General features: G+C 38.3%; 2 protein-coding genes across 8 annotated transcripts in view; both read right to left on the bottom strand.

Annotated features, from left to right (window-relative positions):
- LOC128697473 (G patch domain-containing protein 2-like) overlaps positions 1–5,879 on the bottom strand; it is a 60,627-nt gene extending 54,748 nt beyond the window's left edge. For all 5 annotated transcript variants that reach the window (XM_070094055.1, XM_070094057.1, XM_070094058.1 and 2 more), the window contains exons 1-3: positions 5,742–5,879; positions 2,438–2,613; positions 927–1,158 (exon numbers count right to left, since the gene is read on the bottom strand). In XM_070094055.1, coding sequence (XP_069950156.1) covers positions 927–1,158; positions 2,438–2,609 — 404 coding nt within the window. In that variant the 5' untranslated portion in view covers positions 2,610–2,613; positions 5,742–5,879. The remainder of the gene's footprint in view (positions 1–926; positions 1,159–2,437; positions 2,614–5,741) is intronic.
- A 2,681-nt stretch (positions 5,880–8,560) lies between these two features.
- LOC128697474 (myb/SANT-like DNA-binding domain-containing protein 3) lies at positions 8,561–19,835 on the bottom strand. Of its 3 annotated transcripts, none has more exons than XM_053789192.2 (5): positions 19,737–19,835; positions 18,444–19,007; positions 12,436–12,688; positions 10,060–10,241; positions 8,561–9,285 (listed from the first exon to the last, which is right to left on the bottom strand). In XM_053789192.2, exons 2-5 carry the CDS (start codon positions 18,889–18,891, stop codon positions 8,711–8,713), a joined length of 1,458 nt encoding a protein of 485 aa, XP_053645167.2. In that variant the 5' UTR covers positions 18,892–19,007; positions 19,737–19,835; the 3' UTR covers positions 8,561–8,710. The 3 variants fall into 3 exon arrangements, with proteins under 3 accessions (XP_053645167.2, XP_053645168.2, XP_053645166.2); XM_053789193.2 differs by lacking the exon at positions 19,737–19,835 and adding an exon at positions 19,713–19,733; XM_053789191.2 differs by lacking the exon at positions 19,737–19,835 and adding an exon at positions 19,570–19,730.
- Between the last annotated feature and the right edge of the window lie 595 nt (positions 19,836–20,430).

Genomic DNA, 20,430 nt, shown 5'->3' with positions numbered 1-20,430 from the left:
TTATAGCATGCAGTACCAGCATTTGGCACTTAAGCAAGTTCTTTAATGCATTACAATAATAGGTCATTATCCAGGATTCTGCATATGTACTATCAAATTTCTTAGTTTCTGTTCTTATTGTTTTTTTTCTGGTCACTGACAGCATGTGCCATATCAAGCCCTGCATTCCAGTATCCGGAGAAGAAACCAAAGTGGAAACTGACTAGTGGGGGTACGTGTTATATGTCCCTGATGCTCCCAAAGGTCAGTGGGAAGGCGCAAGTATAGGCCTGAATCTCCCGATGGTTTGGAGGACTGAACGCCTCCCCATTGAGTAGGAGTGGTAGGGTCAAGAGCTGCACCCCAAATGGGCATAAAGCCGCACAGAGAAGTCTCTGCAGAGTGGTAACAGGGGCATCACAGCAGGAAGTGCCCCACTGTCTCTGGCTGAGAGGGACACCACAGGCAGGATGCGGAATCAGTCATAAGGCGGTGGTGCAGATGAGCTACCAGCCGTTGTGATTTTTGAATAGCAATTCAAGGCAATCATGCAACAAAGTTGTTTTGTATAAGTGTTTACTGTGTATACTGTACATTTTTATTTTTTAGTATCTGTCTTGCACAAAACTGCCATATACACAAAGGAATCATTAATGTCACTGACCTATCAACTGGAATTACTAATTATTTATTGACTCTGCGTACATACTGACTTATGTGAAAAAATCCCATTATCCATTTTTTCTCCATACAAAACATTACCCTGCACACATCTTACATACAATGTACACCTATCAAAATACTTTCTAGTTATTATGCAAAAATTCTTTTGCTCCAACACTGGCCAATACACTTCAAGCAAATTAAATATATTTCAATTTACAGAAAACTAATATCCCCTGTAAAATGCCACAAATCTTTCAGTTCTGACAAAATTCAATACCTACCTGCGATTATGAGGCCGAGCAGGTGAAAAATTCTCGTTGACCGAATCAGATTCGGCAAGGTTTGAAGGCGCTCTGTGATGTGTCAGAAGTTGAGTGCGGTGGCGGGGCTCAGGAGGAGGGCTCATGTCATCTGAATCTGTCAGAGGTATTGAGGATTTGTTGTCTTGGGAGAGTAGAACCTCACCCACACTGCTTGATGAATCTTCACTGAGTGCACGACTGCTTGATAAACCTGAATTATAAACATTTTACTGTAGATATCAGTTGCTGAAATTATCAGTAGCATTAACCAGTTTCTAAAACAACAGTAATACAGGTCCATATCCCTTTATCTGAAATTCTGAAATTCGAAAAGTTCTGAAAACTTAAGTTTTTTCGTGGAGTGTGGAGAGTCAGTCATCTCCGTGCTACGTCACACCGCCACATGGCGTGACCCAGCATGGAGATGAAATTCAAGAATTTCATTCTGAAATTCAAGAAAGTCTGAAATTTGAAACAATACAGGCCCCAAAGGTTTTGGATAAAGGGATGTGCACCTGTAATAATAAAAATAAATTTGATAATACAGGTACAACACTAAAGAACAAAAAGACAATACCATGACTGGAACAATGCGCAACTTGGACCATTAACTACTTAATTGTCAAAGTTAGACCGAAACATCATAAGTTTCTTTATCCTACGTGCAGATTTCCTGCATAATGTACAACATTGATTTTTGTGCATCGGTGGGTTCAGCGCCTCTTTTAGCCTGGATAAAATTATGAGGATGGCCATAGATTGCACTGTGTAGGGTGCACTCACCTATATTATTTACATTGCAACTGTTGGTAGTAATCCCTTGATTCTATGCAATTCTCAACCTATTTTGCTGACACTGAACCTTAACCATAGCTAGGGTTAATAACTATATTAACTTGTCAATAGCTATGGCTATTGTCAGGTGAATTAATCAAAGAACTAGAACAATGTTCCTTCGTGATGGAAGAAGAGCTGACAAATTTTTATTTGATGCATTAAAAATTACACAGGAAAAGATCAGAGCATATGAAATAGCTTTGCTTGGATGGAATGTTTAAACAATGGCTAAGAACAATATACTATATCACCAGCAAAGAGCACACATGCATGTATTTTGTATACACACATGCGTGTGTATACAAAATACAGTGTAGCTATATATATATGTCATACTGTGATATCACAATATGCAAAACCACCACTGTGAAAAAATAGTGAAATTCCAAGTGCTTTCATGATTTCTCATATTATCAAGGACCTTGATAATGTGAGAAATCACCAAAGTACTTGGAATTTCACTATTTTTTCACATTGGTTGTGTTGCAAGTATTACTCTACATAACATAACAGTCCAAATGTTGCCCTTTCTTAAAAAAACATACCCAGCCAGTATGGGGAATAATTTTCAGATAATAATACAAGCATGTAGTCCATTTTATATTAAAACAACTATGCCCAATACGTGGTTATGCGACAAATGCTGAACTTACTCAGGTTATTGACTAACTTGACCCGGCGTTTGAAGCCTCGTCTCTTGCGGTGGTACTGAGGGAGCTGAGACTCATCTAAGGCATGTGAGAGGTCAGATACTAGAGCGTCCATCTTGTGCCGCAGGGTCACCGCCGTCACCACTCTCAGCCTGTCCCCACCGCCACTCGCCATACCACTGTCCACAGAAATTGAACTGTCACACAGCTGAGTTACTTAGCACTTTTAGATTTTAAAGTTATAATCATGACTGATTTCTTCTGTAACTTACTGCTAGGTTTTAAATAATAAGATATTACAAGGACCACAATGGAAACAAGTCACTGACTTTTTTGGGGGGTTATCTTGGGTAATTTATACATACATTATGTTACTATGTACGATAACTGTACTTTGTGTATCTGAACCTAAATAATCTTATTTAAATATTCACTGTTTACCCTTTCCCCAGGACAGAAAGCTCCGAATCTTTTACATTATAAATATTTTCCACGTTATCCATTCCATGGATAAAATATTTATTGTGGAAATTATTTAGCGACAATAGACAAAACTAAGAATGTCATTAATTTTATTATGTAAATTATTGACTATTAAATAGGTTTTGCAATGGAAACAGTTATATTTTGGATAAGTAGAAAGGTAGTTTTATTTCAATGAATAATGTAACCCTACTGAGACTAGCCATATCACTGTTGGTTAGGTTAGGTTGGGTTACATTACATTACATTATATAATTATATAAGCAAAAAACTAAAAGTGTCTTTTCTTACAGGCACTAAATATATGCATCTTCATTACACAATGACTTAATACTGGAGAATATGTATGTAATAATAATAATAATTAATAATAAATAATAAATTAATAATAATTAATAAATAATTAATAATAATAATAATAGTAATTCACATTAAGTGCTAAACCCACATGGGTCATTCAGCTTAAGATGTGGCATAGGCTTGATCCGCCGTCTGCTGAACGCAAGAGAGATGCGCTTCCTATTTGTACCTCTACCACTTAATACCAGATAATTTACACAATAAAAATACATCTGGACGTAAAGTCAACAATGACCACTGAATATCGAGTTAACACTACTTTCGTCTACTCCCACTCAAACCCAGCTATACTCAGAGACAATGTAAACAACTAGCTGCTCAAAATAGTATATACCTGGATGATGACCAACAAACTCACTCTCAACATAGACAAAACATACTTCATGCTGTTTGGAAACAGAGCCTTAAATATCCAATATATCGATAAATGAAGATTGAGACACTTATGCAGTTTATGGGAATCTTTATTCAGGAAACGTTTCGCCACACAGTGGCTTCATCAGTCCAATACAAAGAGGAAGGCGTAAGGAGAGGAGGAGTATGAGGTAATCAGTCCCTCAGCCTGGAGTCGATGTGTTCAGTCCATCAATCTTGTAGAATGTACAGCATAGGGCCGTAGACGTGGCTTATATACTGTAGTGAGGTGAGGTGAAGCAGGCGGAGGCGAGGTCATAGTGGTACCATCCACTAGTCGAAGTAGGTCCTCGTCCAAAGGTTGAACAAGTGTTGAAGAATTCTTTGTAACAAGATCCCATGATGCTGCAGTGTCTGACAGTTGTGATGAATGGTTTGAAAAACCGACAAGTTGAAGAATGAGACACTTATGCAGTTTATGGGAATCTTTATTCAGGAAATGTTTCGCCACACAGTGGCTTCATCAGTCCAATACAAAGAGGAAGGCGCAAGGAGAGGAGGAGTATGTGGTAATCAGCCCCTCAGCCTTGGTGGGATGCGGCCGATGTGTTAATAAAAAAAAATAATAAAATAAAGATTTATTAAAAAGTGAAGTACTGTTATCTTGTCTAGACTTAAGTAGGTATTATGTACTAGGATAAGTCTGCCTGAAATGCCTCGGCACGACAGCGACTTTCTTTGTACTTAACAAATCAAAATTGTAATTATATATTGTACTGTTTACTAAGAAATATAATGTTTATCCTTTATTCTTTTAGGTGATACAAAACAAGACTTCAGAAAACAATAAAAATATCTTTCGTTAAACCTTGTACGCAATTTTAAAGTTATTATAATGAGTTTTATATAGTAAATTACACAGAAACTGAAGCAAGTCCCTGAGGGACTGACCACCTCAATACTACGTCTTCAAGGCTGATGGACTGATTACGTCGTCTTTACGTCTCTACCGCTTCTGCTGTCTCCACAGTACTCGACTGAAGAAGCCTACCATGTAGGTAAAACGTTTCGCCATAGATACATAACTGCTACACATGGGACACAAGGGCTTGATGGCTAGTGCACTGTTCACACACCAAGGTCCGGAGTTCGAATCTCCGGTACGGCTGGAAAACGTTAGGACGCATTTCCATAAGACACCTGCTGTCCATGTTCACCCATCAGTAAAAAATAGGTACCTGGGTGTTAGTGGACTGGTGTGGGTTGCATCCTGGGTGTTAGTGGACTGGTGTGGGTCACATCCTGGGTGTTAGTGGACTGGTGTGGGTCGCATCCTGGGTGTTAGTGGACTGGTGTGGGTCGCATCCTGGGTGTTAGTGGACTGGTGTGGGTCGCATCCTGGGTGTTAGTGGACTGGTGTGGGTCACATCCTGGGTGTTAGTGGACTGGTGTGGGTCGCATCCTGGGTGTTAGTGGACTGGTGTGGGTCACATCCTGGGTGTTAGTGGACTGGTGTGGGTCACATCCTGGGTGTTAGTGGACTGGTGTGGGTCACATCCTGGGTGTTAGTGGACTGGTGTGGGTCGCATCCTGGGTGTTAGTGGACTGGTGTGGGTCACATCCTGGGTGTTAGTGGACTGGTGTGGGTCGCATCCTGGGTGTTAGTGGACTGGTGTGGGTCACATCCTGGGTGTTAGTGGACTGGTGTGGGTCGCATCCTGGGTGTTAGTGGACTGGTGTGGGTCACATCCTGGGTGTTAGTGGACTGGTGTGGGTCGCATCCTGGGTGTTAGTGGACTGGTGTGGGTCACATCCTGGGTGTTAGTGGACTGGTGTGGGTCGCATCCTGGGTGTTAGTGGACTGGTGTGGGTCGCATCCTGGGACAAAACTGACCTAATTTACGGGAAATGTTCAACATAACAAGCAACTTTCTATACAGTAGTATATCAATAATGTCAGCTATGGTGTGTATACCTTGTACATGTACTGGTAGTAAATAAAGATATTATTATTATTGAAGAGTCAGTCTACTAGCTGAACAAAATGGAAGTGTGTGTAGTTGTGTGAGTTATGGCGCTACATACACCTCCTCCATCACTTTATCATTACCTCCATGCACTGTGAGTCTCTATTCCAGCATGTAACACCTGCCACCGTGAAATAGCGGCTTTATTAACACTGGAATAAGAGGTCGCTGGTTGGTCTCCTCATTGATCCTTCTCTCTCCTCAAGTTCCAATATTTTGTTCTCCTGCCTTAAGTAAAACATCACTTTTCAATATTTTCCTTGTTTTTCTCTCAACTTTCTTATGTAGTAAAATGATTTATTGATTTGCTAGCTGGGAGTAATTTTTAAATGAGACTTTCAAGCGAAATTGATAAGATTTCTTAGATATTGTAATTTTAAAAGTATATTCCACGTACTTTAAGAATCTCAAAATCAGCTGATTAATTATTTTTTGTTTTAAATAATATATAATATCATATTATTCCTTCAAGGAGACTCTTTTATGCTGGTGAAAGGCTTTTGGTCCATGGAAGTGAAGTTACCCTCTCCTTCCTTGGATCAAAAATGATTACATCCCGTTCCCCAGTACCTGTATGACCTTTATGGGTTTAGCGCTTCATGAATATTATAATGTGCCAACTTATTTGAGATGCCAGACTCGTCCATTATTACCATAAAATTATTGTTCATTGTCTTCCTGCAATTATTACTACTTACTATTATATTCAGGGAAAGTGCTCAACCTGTAGGGGTCATACATTATTATTATTATAATCAAAAAGAAGCGCTAAGCCACAAGGGCTATACAGCGCTGTAGGGGTCATACAGCACTTTAGGAATGGGAGGTAGTCGAGTTTGATCCAAGGATGGGGAGGACAGGTCTAATTCAAAAGGGTATCAGGCCAAATTAAACTCTTTGAATTTAAAGTGGCACACACTACCAGAATTTGAAGGGAAGTGTTGATGAGTGTCAACACACCAACCTGCCTTACATTACCATTTTATTCTGGCAGCAACACTGATCTGCTGACCTTGTCTGCCCTCTCCTACCATCCCATTTTCCTGTAGAGTCTTTGCTGTCTTATCTGAAGCCATACACAAATAACCCACACATACACAAATAACCCACACATACACAAATAACCCACACATACACAAATAACCCACACATACACAAATAACCCACACATACACAAATAACCCACACATACACAAATAACCCACACATACACAAATAACCCACACATACACAAATAACCCACACATACAAGAGAGAAGCTTATGATGTTTCACTCCAACTTGGACCAGTTGCATTATTATTATAATCAAAACTAAGTGCTAAACCCACCAGGGTCATGCAGCTCTGGGGATCATTTACATCTGTTAGTGTAACTTGTAAACGGACCATTTACATCTTTGTTAGTGTGATTTGTAAATGGTCCAAGTCAGACCAAAATGTCGCCGTAAGCTCTCTCTCCTGTGTGCGGGTTATTTGTGTATTGTTCCAGTCATGATATTGTGCCTTTTTGTTATTTATCTGAAGCCACTTTGTTTTATCAACAACAATCGTAACTCTGGTGATCTTATGTTTCCCCTGCCTCTTCATACACAAGCATCTAAATGTTTTTTTCAACACGTCAGCTGCCATCTCCCACCGAGGTAGGGTGATCCACAAAAGAAGAAATACTTCCACTATCACTCACTCCATCAGTCTTGCCAGAGATGGTGGGAGGTCTCGGTCAGGTGACCAAAAGCTCCAGTGGTGGGTCATCAGGTGACTAAGACCCATGTCAGGAAACAATTGTCCTGTTTCCTGATGAATCTTGTCTAACCTAACCTAACCTAGCAGTCCCCTCCATCTCTTCCTCTTTGTTGCTCACTGTTGCATGACCTTGTGTTTACTGCTTTCCAAATGTAATAATAATCTGCCCTGCATGAAAAAAAAAAAAAAAAAAAAAAAAAAAAAAAAAAAAAAAAAAGAGCCCACAGAAAAGAATAAAAAGTACAAGATGTAAATGGGAAACAGGAAGCTAGGCATAAAAAACATTTAAGATAAAAAACAACTCATTACAAAAATTATTAAAACAGCAACTGCATTAAAATCAGTGTTGCATTAGCCATACAGGTTTAGAGTTTGCTTTTTCTTAATGATGCTGGTGTGTTTTCAGAGAAGGACATTATTATTATAATCAAGGGGGAAGCGCTAAACCCAGAGGATTATACAGCGCCTGGGGGGGGGATGTGGAAGGCATTCAGGCTTAATTCGGGGAACTGGAGCACAAATCCAATTCCCTAAATCAAGAGCCCCTCACCAACATCAAGGAACCTTCCTTGAGGGGCAGAGAAGGACAAATAATACAAAGGGCATATGGATTAAAAGAACCTGTTTCTTTTATGCTCCACTAAAGATGAATCTTCATGTCACAACACTTCAAGCTTCAGTTTAACAAACTTTGGAAATCCAGGGCAAAATTTGCTGGGTCAGCTGACTGAGGAACAATGGACAATGGCTGCTGGTTACAGGGTTGTCCATTGTTATAATGACAGGAAAACAACATTGTCTCTGCCACAATAACCATTGCTAATCACTCTCCCATATTTAGTTTATAGTGATTGTGATATGCAGCCCAGTAGTTATGCTTAAATTACAATTACCATAAATGAACAAATGTTTAATCAATATCACCTTACCCCTAAACGATCCAAATGTATATATACGTTTTTTCAACATTTGAATGTAAAAAAAGTAGATCTTCTTTTTGTTTTTTTACATTTGAAAATGTGTAAAAAAAAACGTACATCTGCTTTTGAAGCACTACACATGTGAGCGTAGATTTGCTTGGACCGTTTATGGGTTAATTGTTTAAACAATTTTGTCGTGTTATATACTCATTCCAAAAGGTTTAATAAAAATACTACAATTGTTTGAAACTTACTTTTATTATCACATTTAGAGTACGAGACAGATCTTGGTAAAAAAGAGAAAAGGCGTGCATTTAAATTAAAAATATAATTAAAATAGATAATATCTACAATTAAATTTATTAATACCCCTTCCATAATATGGTCACTTATTCCTTTTTGGACTTTTTTTCCCAATACTGTCTTTGCAATCCAAGGATATCCAACTGTTTTTTATGATACTCCTCCAAGTATGCCAGTTGCATCTCCACTAAACGCATCTGTTGCTCATGTAGGGCTTGGTCCATCTCCATTCGCTTCTTGTTACGCTCATCTGCCGACCTTAATGCTGTGTCATAGGCATCTTCTTTGGATCTTGATGAGGACCATGATTTTCTTTTCCTGGTGGACCTCACCCTCTGCACAGGAACAACTTGTGCTGGACTATCATCAGTTACAGTTGCAAAACTTTCATGCGGCCCCTCAGGTTCACTAGATGGAGGTGCAGGAGGCTTGGGTTCTGTTGAGGGACCCACAAGGCACTCAGGTTCTGAGGATGGTACATCAAGTGATTCAGGTACAGCTAATGTATCCATCAGACGCTCTCGTTCTGCAGTCGGACCTGAATGGCACTGGGGTTCCCCTGACGAGCCAGCAATAGACTCTGGTTCTACTGACGGATCCGCAAGACAAAGGAGAGGCTCTGGTGTAGTAATAGCATAGGTAACTGGGCCATCACTAGCATCTGCACGAGGAAAGTTGACAGATTAATAAAATAGCACTGTTTTAATTGCACAAACTGAAGGGTTAAAGCAAATATACAGTTAAAAAGAAGGAAAATGCTATGCCAGATTATCATTTATTCTTCAATTAAAATATATTTTAGCTATATTTTGCAGGAACTATATATCTTTATCAAGCTTTATGCATATTCTGAACTCTGAAACACAGAAAACAACAGATTTTCTATGAAAATAAATATAACTTAGGGGAAGTGGAAAAGAATCCTTCCTCCATAAGCCACGTGTGTTGTAAGAGGCAGTTAAAATACTGGGAGGAAGGGGCTAGTAACCGCTTCTGTATAAATTACTGAATGTGAAAAGAAAAATAACTTTTGTTCTTAATTTTCAGGTCACCCTGCCTCAGTGGGAGATGGTTGGTGTGTTCAAAGAAAAATAAGAAAAATTTACAAAAATTTAGTGCATATTTCCAGTTTTGCTCAAAATAAATTTTAAAAAATTATAAAAAGAACAAGAAAAAATGTAACAGCCAGAATGTCAATGAATACTGGAGATAAAAAGAGAGAATCAGTTACCAATGCAGGTTCTGGGAAGAAAGGATAATTAGAACATTAGCAAGAAATGATGGTGTATGAACACATGCAATGGATGAAAATATAATACAGTATACATATACACACAAGATAAAGTAATAAAAACAGAGAAAGACTGAAACTAGTGAGGAGAGCGAAGTAGTCGGCAAGATCATTATTTGGAATGCATAAAAATAAATTACTTACCAGACTCTTCAAGAATGCTTTGATTATGCACATCAGAATCACAATCCCATGGATTCTCTAGAGGCTCCAGTTCTCTCTCTATTAAAGGAAGCACTTGACAACTCAGGGCATCTACTGGAATGGGTGGGGGTCCCCCAGTTTTATTCTGTTCTTGCATGACTCGTATATATTCTTTCTTGGCTCTGTATGAAATAAGACAGGTAGGTAGTCTTGAGATTTGAAGAGTATTTTGACCTAAGTGATCATTCAGTACTCTTGGCAATTTAAAAATATAAATACAACATACATAAGAACATCCAAGGTATTAGCATACAAAAGCAACTAGCATGATTAAAATACACCACATAAATAAATACTTTCACACCAAGTTAAAATAGACAGCATCAATTAAAAAGTCCCATTAAATGGTTAGTATCAAAAGACTTTCTAAAAGTTTCAGATTCTGGAAGGTATACTAGTAATTATGGACACCACATTGAAAGTGAAAAGGCTTAAGTTGTGGGCAAACAGTTAAAAAGTGTTCCACAGTCAGTTGAATGTCACAAGCTACATGAATAGGAGAAGCACCTGCAAACACATGGCTATGAGTAAGATGTGTATGCCTGATCCTCAGTCGACAAAGATTCATCTCTAATGACGATTCCTGTCAAAGGAAGAAGTCCAAGTATTCACGTCCTGCCAAACCCTGTATAACTTTCTTCTGGTCTGTATGGTCCACTGGTCCTGCCACTTTCCAAGACATTATATATGTATGTGGCCCATAAAGGCCACATACATATATAATGTTCCATAGCAGACATCTGCTATGGAACAAGCTGCTTACAGCAGTCTTCACCTCATTCTCTGTCTGTTTATTTTCCATGATGCCATCATGGCCTGGGTATCAACAGAACTCCATATCCTGGTGCCACACATGGAGACAGGCTAACCACTCCTGGATCTTTTGGACCACGGGATGGACAGAAGAATACTGAGCCAGAGCAAACAGAGCACACTGGGAATCTGAGTAGATAGTCAATTGAGATCCAACTAAGCTATCAGGACGAGAGCAGTGAGGATGCATGGAGCTCCGCAGTGAACACAGAGGATTTGTTTGCTAACTGTGCACTATAATCCTCACTGGCAATCACTACAAAGGCAATACCACCCTTGCTCTTTAACCCATTAGTAAAGACCTTTATCCTTGAAGAATGAACAAAGTCACACTCCAAGAAATTAGCTAAGATCATCACTGGGGCTCGGCACTTAGGGGTCCCCATCCACTGCCTACAAAGACGTACCTCAGGCACTGTCCAAGGATGGCATGGAGAGAAGCCAACCTCTCTGACTGCAAACACACTGAGGCCACAATCCAGGAGAGCAGCCCACATCCAGACACCACACAGGACAAAGCCTTGCACGAGGAGCAAAGGACTTCCCAGTTTCTCCTCCATGAAGACTGCAGCATAAGGTGTGTTGTCAAGTGTATGCCATGCAAAGCAAACAAAAAACAGGTTAATAACACCAAAGAACAGCTACGTGTTATGAAGAGAAGCAAACTGATCATGACACTAAAACTACTATTAACCAAGACTTTGGTCCAGTATAATTACACTATATCACATAACCTCTTTAACTAGAAGAGGCTCTGTTATTATGCATATGCTACTGTCCCTTAGAGTTGAGGGATCTCATGGAGATTTTACTAAAGTCTTACTCACTGCTCTCCTCTCCAATTATGTACACTGTACCTGATCTTTCTCATTATTCTTATTTCTCCTTATATAGAATCTCCAGTCATGTTTCATCTCCTCTGAATGTCGTCTTGTGTTGACCATCCAAAATACCCTGACCTCAGTCATAGCCTTACTATTGTTTTCTTAAACATTATTCAGTACATTAAATTACATTACACCATTGAGACTTCCTCATCTTTCGTAACCAATAATTTTAACTACATGTAATATACACCACAAATACAAAAGGACTATTATATATGAATTTACCAAAATTCATACACAGTACTGTAGTGCTGGAAATATGTTAGAATAAAAATTAATCACAAAATTCTTATAAGCAAATGAATTCTGACCACTGCAAAAGGTATTTCAGCCATTACCATGCATTAAATAGTAGAACAGTCATTACTGTAAAAAAATGTAAAATATGGAGAGCAGTAACAGGCTCAATATAAGTAAGGTGACAGCTTGTTTAATTTACACTCTTTAAAGTGAGTGAAGTTTAAAGCAGATTTTCTTACCCCTTAATACTAAGTAACAAGCTTTCAAGATCTACCATTTAGCTATCACATTCCATCACCACTTACCATAAGAATAAAGCATGTGATCTCTCTTGTAGTTGTACCTATTTAAAATTAAAACTGCAAGACACACACACCTATTGCGCATATTTTCCCAGATCTTCCGAACTTGTTGGGACGATTTGCTATATCCAGTGGCAGCATTGAAGCGTGCTGCAACATCCTGCCACACTGTCGCCTTTCTGGATGTAGCAACAAAACTAGTAGACTTGTCAGCTATTATATCCATGAAGTCCTTAACAATTCCCAACAAGCATTCCTTTTCAAATTGGCTAACAGGAGATGATCTTGACAGACACTTAGGAGGCGCTGGCATTTCTAAGGCGAAGGCTGCAATATGAAGGATAATATTTTGAAGAAGTCTGTACATTCTCCTTCCAATCACTGTAATATATCCATATTAATTTAGTGCTTTTTATCATGCTTAACACATAGCCGGATTCCTGCTAAGCTGTCCAACTGAGAGAATTATTTAATGAGGTTTGATCCATTTCAGTGATGCAAGCTGCAAAGATAATTGCTTTATGCCCATTCTGGTACGAATGTACCACCCTGTTTCTGTATGACTCATCCAGATTTAGTATATATTTTGATTAATGTATATTATTATTACACCCTACCCTCACACAGACTGCTATAACCCACTGTCACTCAGCCTCATACACCTACACAGCCTAATGAAATCCTCATCTACAGCAACTACATACCTTATGGGCACTCATTCTACACAAACTAAATTAATCTACCACCATTAAGCACATTTTTACCAAACCTACAGTATCTATATAATCCCACAATCGCCAAGCCCAAAGCAACCCAGCTACACCTGGCAGACCACAAGGCAGCTTGATCTCTTGCCTAAACACCATTCTAAATTTTATTTACCAAAACAGAAAGTGTTTGGGTGATCACAGTCATTACTTTTCCTTGGATAGAAGGATTCAGTTCAGTCTCATAACTCCAGCTTTGCTTTTTGTTTTCTTTTTTCCCCCCATCAGAAAGTATGAGTAACCCTGGTTAAGAACCACTGTTTTAGAGGTTGACCTCAAAGTAACTCCTTCAGATTTTCAAAAGCCATCAAGAGCTCAAATACTTCTGAATGAGTTCTTATACTGAAACAGTAGATGACGAATTCCACATGCTGATTTGGTAGTTATTATTTGTTGTGGTGAAAAAGTGTGTGTAAAAAGACTGAAAACACCCTCAGTAAGAATAAAAGAATAAAGATTTTATTTCTTTGTAAAGGTTATAATACGTAATTACAATTTTGGTTTGCTAAGTACAAAGAAAGCCACTATCATGCCGAGGCATTTCGGGCAGACTAATCCTAGTATACCTAATAACTACTTAAATCTAGACAAGATAAGAGTGGTTAACTTGCATTAAAATCTTTATTTAATCTTGATACTGATGCAAAGTAGTCAAGGTGGAGATTTCTAAGAATAATTATCTTGAAGTTGAACATAATAAAAACAATATTACAATTAATGGTTCAAGCAGTAATATTTCATGCTCTGGCAGAAGTTTAATAGACTAGAGGTCATATAATATAAAAACTAATTACAAGTTGTTTTGTTTGGTTTGGTTAGTACTGAGAGATGAGATGATTTTTAAGCAAAGTCCTAAATTTATAAATATGGAATACCAAAGTTACAAAAGTAGAAAAGAAGAATTAAAAAAAGAGTAAAGGTCCATCTAAGAAAGGGAACAAACAGCTTCTATTGACAAAGTGAAAACACTGAAGAAATGCAGCAGGCAACAATATGTACAATAATTTAATTTGCAGCTAGCCAAAATCAAAGGATAAAAACATTAATGAAAGGGAAAGAAAAAAAAAAACTTACTTCCCACACAACTGTGTTTGCATAGGAAAATTATCCCAACCTCTGTTCCCTACATTTTTTAATATTATAATATTATGACTAATATTATAATATTTTGATTAAAAAACATTTCTTTATCTTCACTACATATTACGAAATAACTAGGAAATCCCTTGTAGAATAAAGCTTTTCTGTCTTGTTCAATGACCTCACATGACAGATGACCATCACCAACAAACAGGGTATATATACATGCTGCTGGTTCAATGGAACATGACTCTGAGAATAAGTATATTAACACTAAAAACCTATAGAAAAATATGAAAAATTTTCTGAAATGTAATTTTAAAAAACCTCCTTCATGAACAAATTGTACCAAACAATGCCAAAGCAGCAACAGCAAATGACTATACCAAAGGTAAATGCATTTGATAAAAGTAACAACTTGTAGAAAGATAAGTTAGAGGCAGTGTGTGTGATGGAGTGTACACTGCTCACTTCATCAAGGGCTGCTGTATGTCTAACACAGTTTTCCCTGCGCTTAACACATCATAAAAGTTTCAGAGACAATTCGTATGTGAAATCTGCCAGGTCTTTCATTGCTGCTGGGACAGAAGGCAAAGGGAGCAACAGTTTGTGCACAAAGACCCACAATTTCAAAATGAGAAAAAACAGGGGCATTAAAAACATATCAGCATCTTTTTCCTTCAGAAAAGGGAGACGTGATGGAATGGATTAAAAAATGTGCTAGCAAGTACATATTATAACCAAAATTTTTACTTGCCAAACAACTTTTTAGGTTCCTATCCTGCTCAGTAAGAAGAGATAGATAAAGGTGTCCCATAGATCGATTGCTAGTGCACTCAGCTCAAACACTGAGGTCTGGAGGTTGATCCCCAGTACCGCTGGAAACATTAAGACGTGTTTCCACGAGACGTCTTCTGTCCATGTTCAGCCATCAGTACAATGGGTACCTGGGTGTCAGTCGACTGGTGTGGGTAACATCCTGGGAGAAAATTGACCTAATTTGCCCAAAATTCTCTGCATAAGTGGCTTTCTGTACAGTAGTATGTCATTGATGTTACGTAGGCCTGCATACCTCGTACAGGTTGGTCATCGCTAATCTGGCATCATTGGGACCCGTAGTGTGCCGGATTACAGAGTGGTTAGGTTAGAATACGCTTAATTAACCTGTCAATAGAGACTCTTTCTGCTACATCTTCCACATTTTCATCACTGCTTTCTCTTCCACTGGCTTGCTGCTGTGGATTTACAACCATCTGCACAATTTCTGAGTCAGTATAATAATGAAATTTGAAATTATGCTAGCCGAAATTAGTGCCGGATTACTGATGGAACCGGATAACTGATTGCCGGATTAGTGATGGTCAACCTGTACATGTACTTGTAGAAATCAAGATTTTTTTTTTTTTTCAACAAGTTGGCCGTCTCCCACCAAGGCAGGGTGACCCAAAAAAGAAAGAAAATCCCCAAAAAGAAAATGCTTTCATCATCATTCAACACTTTCACCTCACTCACAGATAATCACTGTTTTTGCAGAGGTGCTCAGAATACAACAGTTTAGAAACATATACGTATAAAGATACACAACATATCCGTCCAAACTGCCAATATCCCAAACCCCTCCTTTAAAGTGCAGGCATTGTACTTCCCATTTCCAGGACTCAAGTCCGACTATATGAAAATAACCGGTTTCCCTTAATCCCTTCACTAAATATTACCCTGCTCACACTCCAACAGATCGTCAGGTCCCAAGTACCATTCGTCTCCATTCACTCCTATCTAACACGTTCACGCACGCTTGCTGAAAGTCCAAGCCCCTTGCCCTCAAAACCTCCTTTACCCCCTCTCTCCAACCCTTTCGAGGACGACCCCTACCTCGCCTTCCTTCCCCAATAGATTTATATGCTTTCCATGTCATTCTACTTTGATCCATTCTCTCTAAATGACCAAACCACCTCAACAACCCCTCTTCTGCCCTCTGACTAATGCTTTTATTAACTCCACACCTTTTCCTAATTTCCACACTCCGAATTTTCTGCATAATATTTACACACACATTGCCCTTAGACAGGACATCTCCACTGCCTCCAACCGTCTCCTCGCTGCTGCATTTACCACCCAAGCTTCACACCCATATAAGAGTGTTGGTACTACTATACTTTTATACATTCCCTTCTTTGCCTCCATAGATAACGTTTTTTGACTCCATATATACCTCAATGCACCACTCACCTTTTTTCCCTCATCAATTCTATGATTAACCTCATCCTTCATAAATCCATCAGCCGACACGTCAACTCCCAAGTATCTGAAAACATTTACTTCTTCCATACTCCTCCTCCCCAATTTGATATCCAATTTTTCTTTATCTAAATCATTTGATACCCTCATCACTTTACTCTTTTCTATGTTCACTTTCAACTTTCTACCTTTACACACATTCCCAAATTCATCCACTAACCTTTGCAATTTTTCTTTAGAATCTCCCATAAGCACAGTATCATCAGCAAAAAGTAACTGTGTTAATTCCCATTTTGAATTTGATTCCCCATAATTTAATCCCACCCCTCTCCCAAACACCCTACCATTTACTTCTTTTACAACCCCATCTATAAATATATTAAACAACCATGGTGACGTTACACATCCCTGTCTAAGACCTACTTTTACAATAACTTTTATAATAACAATAAAATAATAATAATAATATATAATAATAAAAATAAAAATAAATAATAAAAATAATAACAATAAAATGAAACCTTTTTTCATATTAAGAATGCTTGCTGAATTTAGTCTTCAATGTTATATGTCATATTCCTAGAGATTATTAAAGCACATATACAGTGGACCCCCGACATTCGATGGCATCGACATTCAATAAATCCGACATTCGATGCATTTTAACGCAAAAATTTCGCCTCAACATTCGATGGAAAACCCGACATTCGATACGATTCGTACGAGACGTGTCCATGTGTGGCCTGAACTGCACCGTGTGTGCCAGTGTTAACAAGCCAGCCAGTGTGTGCGCATCTAATGATACATTCAGTACATTCCATATTATCACTGTTTTTGGTGCTTGTTTCTGCAAAATAAGTAACCATGGGCCCCAAGAAAGCTTCTAGTGCCAACCCTTCAAGAAAAAAGGTGCTAATGACTATTGAAATGAAGAAAGAGATAATTGCAAAGTACGAAAGTGGAGTGCGTGTGTCGGAGTGCATGATGATTTGGTAAAGAAATTGCCTGCAACTAGTGGTGATGTGAGTGAATTTAAGGCCGGCAAAGGTTGGTTTGAAAGATTTAAGAATTGTAGTGGCATACACAGTGTGGTAAGGCATGGTGAGGCTGCCAGTTCAAGTCCTAATGGAAGGGAATTCCCCTTCTAAACACTAACACCATCCACACTCTACCCTCCTCCCATCCCATCAATCATCACCAGATCTTTATTAAAGGTAAGTGTCAATTATTCTATTGTTATTGTAATTATTCTATTGCATTAAACTTAATATTTCATGGGGTAAATTTTTTTTTTCATACTTTTGCGTGTCTTGCACGGATTAATTTGATTTCCATTATTTCTTATGGGGAAAATTAATTCGACTTTCGATATTTTCGACATTCGATAGCTCTCAGGAATGGATTAGTATCGAATGTCGAGGGTCCACTGTATCTTCAGTCCTAAATGTACCATACATGAAAATCTGAAAGCAAACTTTAAAAATAATGTTCAGCAGTGATACTGTAATCAGTGATGGTGCACCTCCATTAAGAATGCAACAGAATTTTCTACAAAATTTTAAGCATCATAACATACATTTCGGGATACAATTTACCGTATATGTACCTGAAATTAATTTTTATTAATTATAATCAGTGTGCACTTTATTCTAATTAAAAAAGACAAAGACTATTTGACTGGCAGCCAGATGCCCAAACTTAAATGACATTTAACCACATTGCCAGACATATCGTATTCATTCATTTCCAGTTTGCTCGTTTGCTGTTCAAGGAAAGTTTTTATTAATTCGTGTAATCTAACTTAGCTCAATTATAAACTGATGTTTATCTCCTTGTGTTGTAAATACTCTGTAACAAACTGCTGATTATCTCACTGCTTGCCAAAGTCACTTCCATTAAAAACATTCAAAGAGAATTTCGGAAACTGCAACAATGGCAACTAACCACACAAAAATCGACATCAAACTAAATACCGTATACATAATTTCAACAGTTACCTGATCTAACATTAGCTGATGATCTGGATCCTAGTTTAAACTTTCTTCTCAGTTCTTGTGCCCTGTAGCAGGTCTTGTCAAGCACACTGTGTGAGAACGTTCTCCTCCTCCTCCTTGAATTAGTGCGTGACGTGACGGATAAACCTTTCACCAGTATTCTTCTTTTAAGAGGTCCACTTTCTTGATTTGTTATTCTTTTATACTGTTCACTCTGTTCTCTCACAATAGCCTCATAAATTTTTATTTTCTCATCTGCATCTACTTCCGTTAAATCTACTTCTTGTTTAATATCTATAATCATATCCTCTGCAAGAACACCATTTTCCACCTCTGAGTTCCCAGTCTCTTCCTTAATACAATTTTCACCATTTGGCAGAAAAGCGTCACCGTGTGATGCATTTCCAGGAACAGCTGCGCTAACTGAACCACTGAACAATGAATTCGCCATAACTGTGTTTATATGGCATCCAGGCTTTCTTATTTATCTGTTCAGGTAAACATCGGGGAATTGACGAACACTTCACCATAGCCGACCGCGCACGTTCACCTCTTATTTGCCAAAATCTGAAAATGTAATTAAAATTAGACAACTCTTAACTACATTGTCAATTTTTATTAATAATACTGTATACAATACTGCCATGTTGATGAACATCATACATGTGATATCAGAATGTCATTCTGATTGTTATAGTTCAAACACATGACAATAATTAGGAAGCAGTAAACCCGCTGGGGCCTCACAGCAATCTGGTTTGATCCACAGAAGGGGAGGAAAGTTCCAATTCCCTACAGTTTCAATAACCTTGATCTAATATATTAATTTTTATTGTTAACATTAATAATGATAAATAATAAAGTGATATATACATACAGAAAATAAACGGCTACGTAAGTGTTAATGGATATTCTAGTCACGTAATTTTACAAGTAAAATGATATAGAGTAATCAAATTTCCATGTTAATAATTACAACTGATGCGATAAATCAAAAGCGCTAAACCCGCAGGAGTCATAATAACTCTAAAGTTCTGTAATGAACATAAATAACCCGATTATTATCATATATTCTTATACTTTAGGCATCTAAAACCACAAGCAAGTCTTCCACTGTCTCCAGTATTACTCTCTGTTGGTTTAATAATGCGGCCGGTGGGCGAAACATCGCCACAGTCAAGACCCACAAGTGTAGCACAAACGTCTCGCTCATCCCTGAAGGTCACCGAGGTGGCAGTACATCACATTAAGATACAACACACACACACTGACCTCCATTACTGCATCATTACCTACCTTGTTGTTGGGGTTGTAAAGGGCCACTGTATGTGTGTGTGTGTGTGTGTGTGTGTGTGAGAGAGAGAGAGACTCAGCAATCAACATTTGCACCAATAACTCACTACAGTTGTGACCGGGTGTGGAAGTGTGAATTGCTCATTACTCTAAAATTTGTTCATGATTGCAGCCATGTATAAACGTAAGTAACCATTCTTACAGTATTCATTACCTTTGTAACTTGTGAGTTCATTACCTTTGTAACTTGTGAGTTCATTACCTTGTACCTAGTTCAGCCATCAAAACTTTGGAGCCCGGTCCCTGGACCCATTGTGTACCTCTGTAATCTGTAAATACCTTTGTAACTTGTAATGATTGTGACTAGACCTACCTGGAGTTCATTACCTTTGTAAATTGTGAGTTCATTACCTTTGTAAATTGTGAGTTCATTGCCTCTGTAGCTTGCTCAGCTATCAAAACTTTGAGGCCCAGTCCCTGGACCCATTATGTACCTCTGTAATCTTTTGACTACCGCCCACAGGATGGGTATGGGGTGCATAATAAACATATTAAACTAACTAACACTGATACCTTACTGCTCCTCCAGCCCTGCTACCCGATAACCAAGCAAGCAAGATAAGATAAGATTTCGTTCGGATTTTTAACCCCGGAGGGTTAGCCACCCAGGATAACCCAAGAAAGTCAGTGCGTCATC

This window comes from Cherax quadricarinatus, chromosome 44 (assembly GCF_038502225.1).
Source record: "Cherax quadricarinatus isolate ZL_2023a chromosome 44, ASM3850222v1, whole genome shotgun sequence".
Taxonomy (NCBI): domain Eukaryota; kingdom Metazoa; phylum Arthropoda; class Malacostraca; order Decapoda; family Parastacidae; genus Cherax; species Cherax quadricarinatus.
The sequence above is the reverse complement of the archived record's forward strand: the minus strand, read 5'-3'. Positions and strand labels throughout refer to the sequence as shown.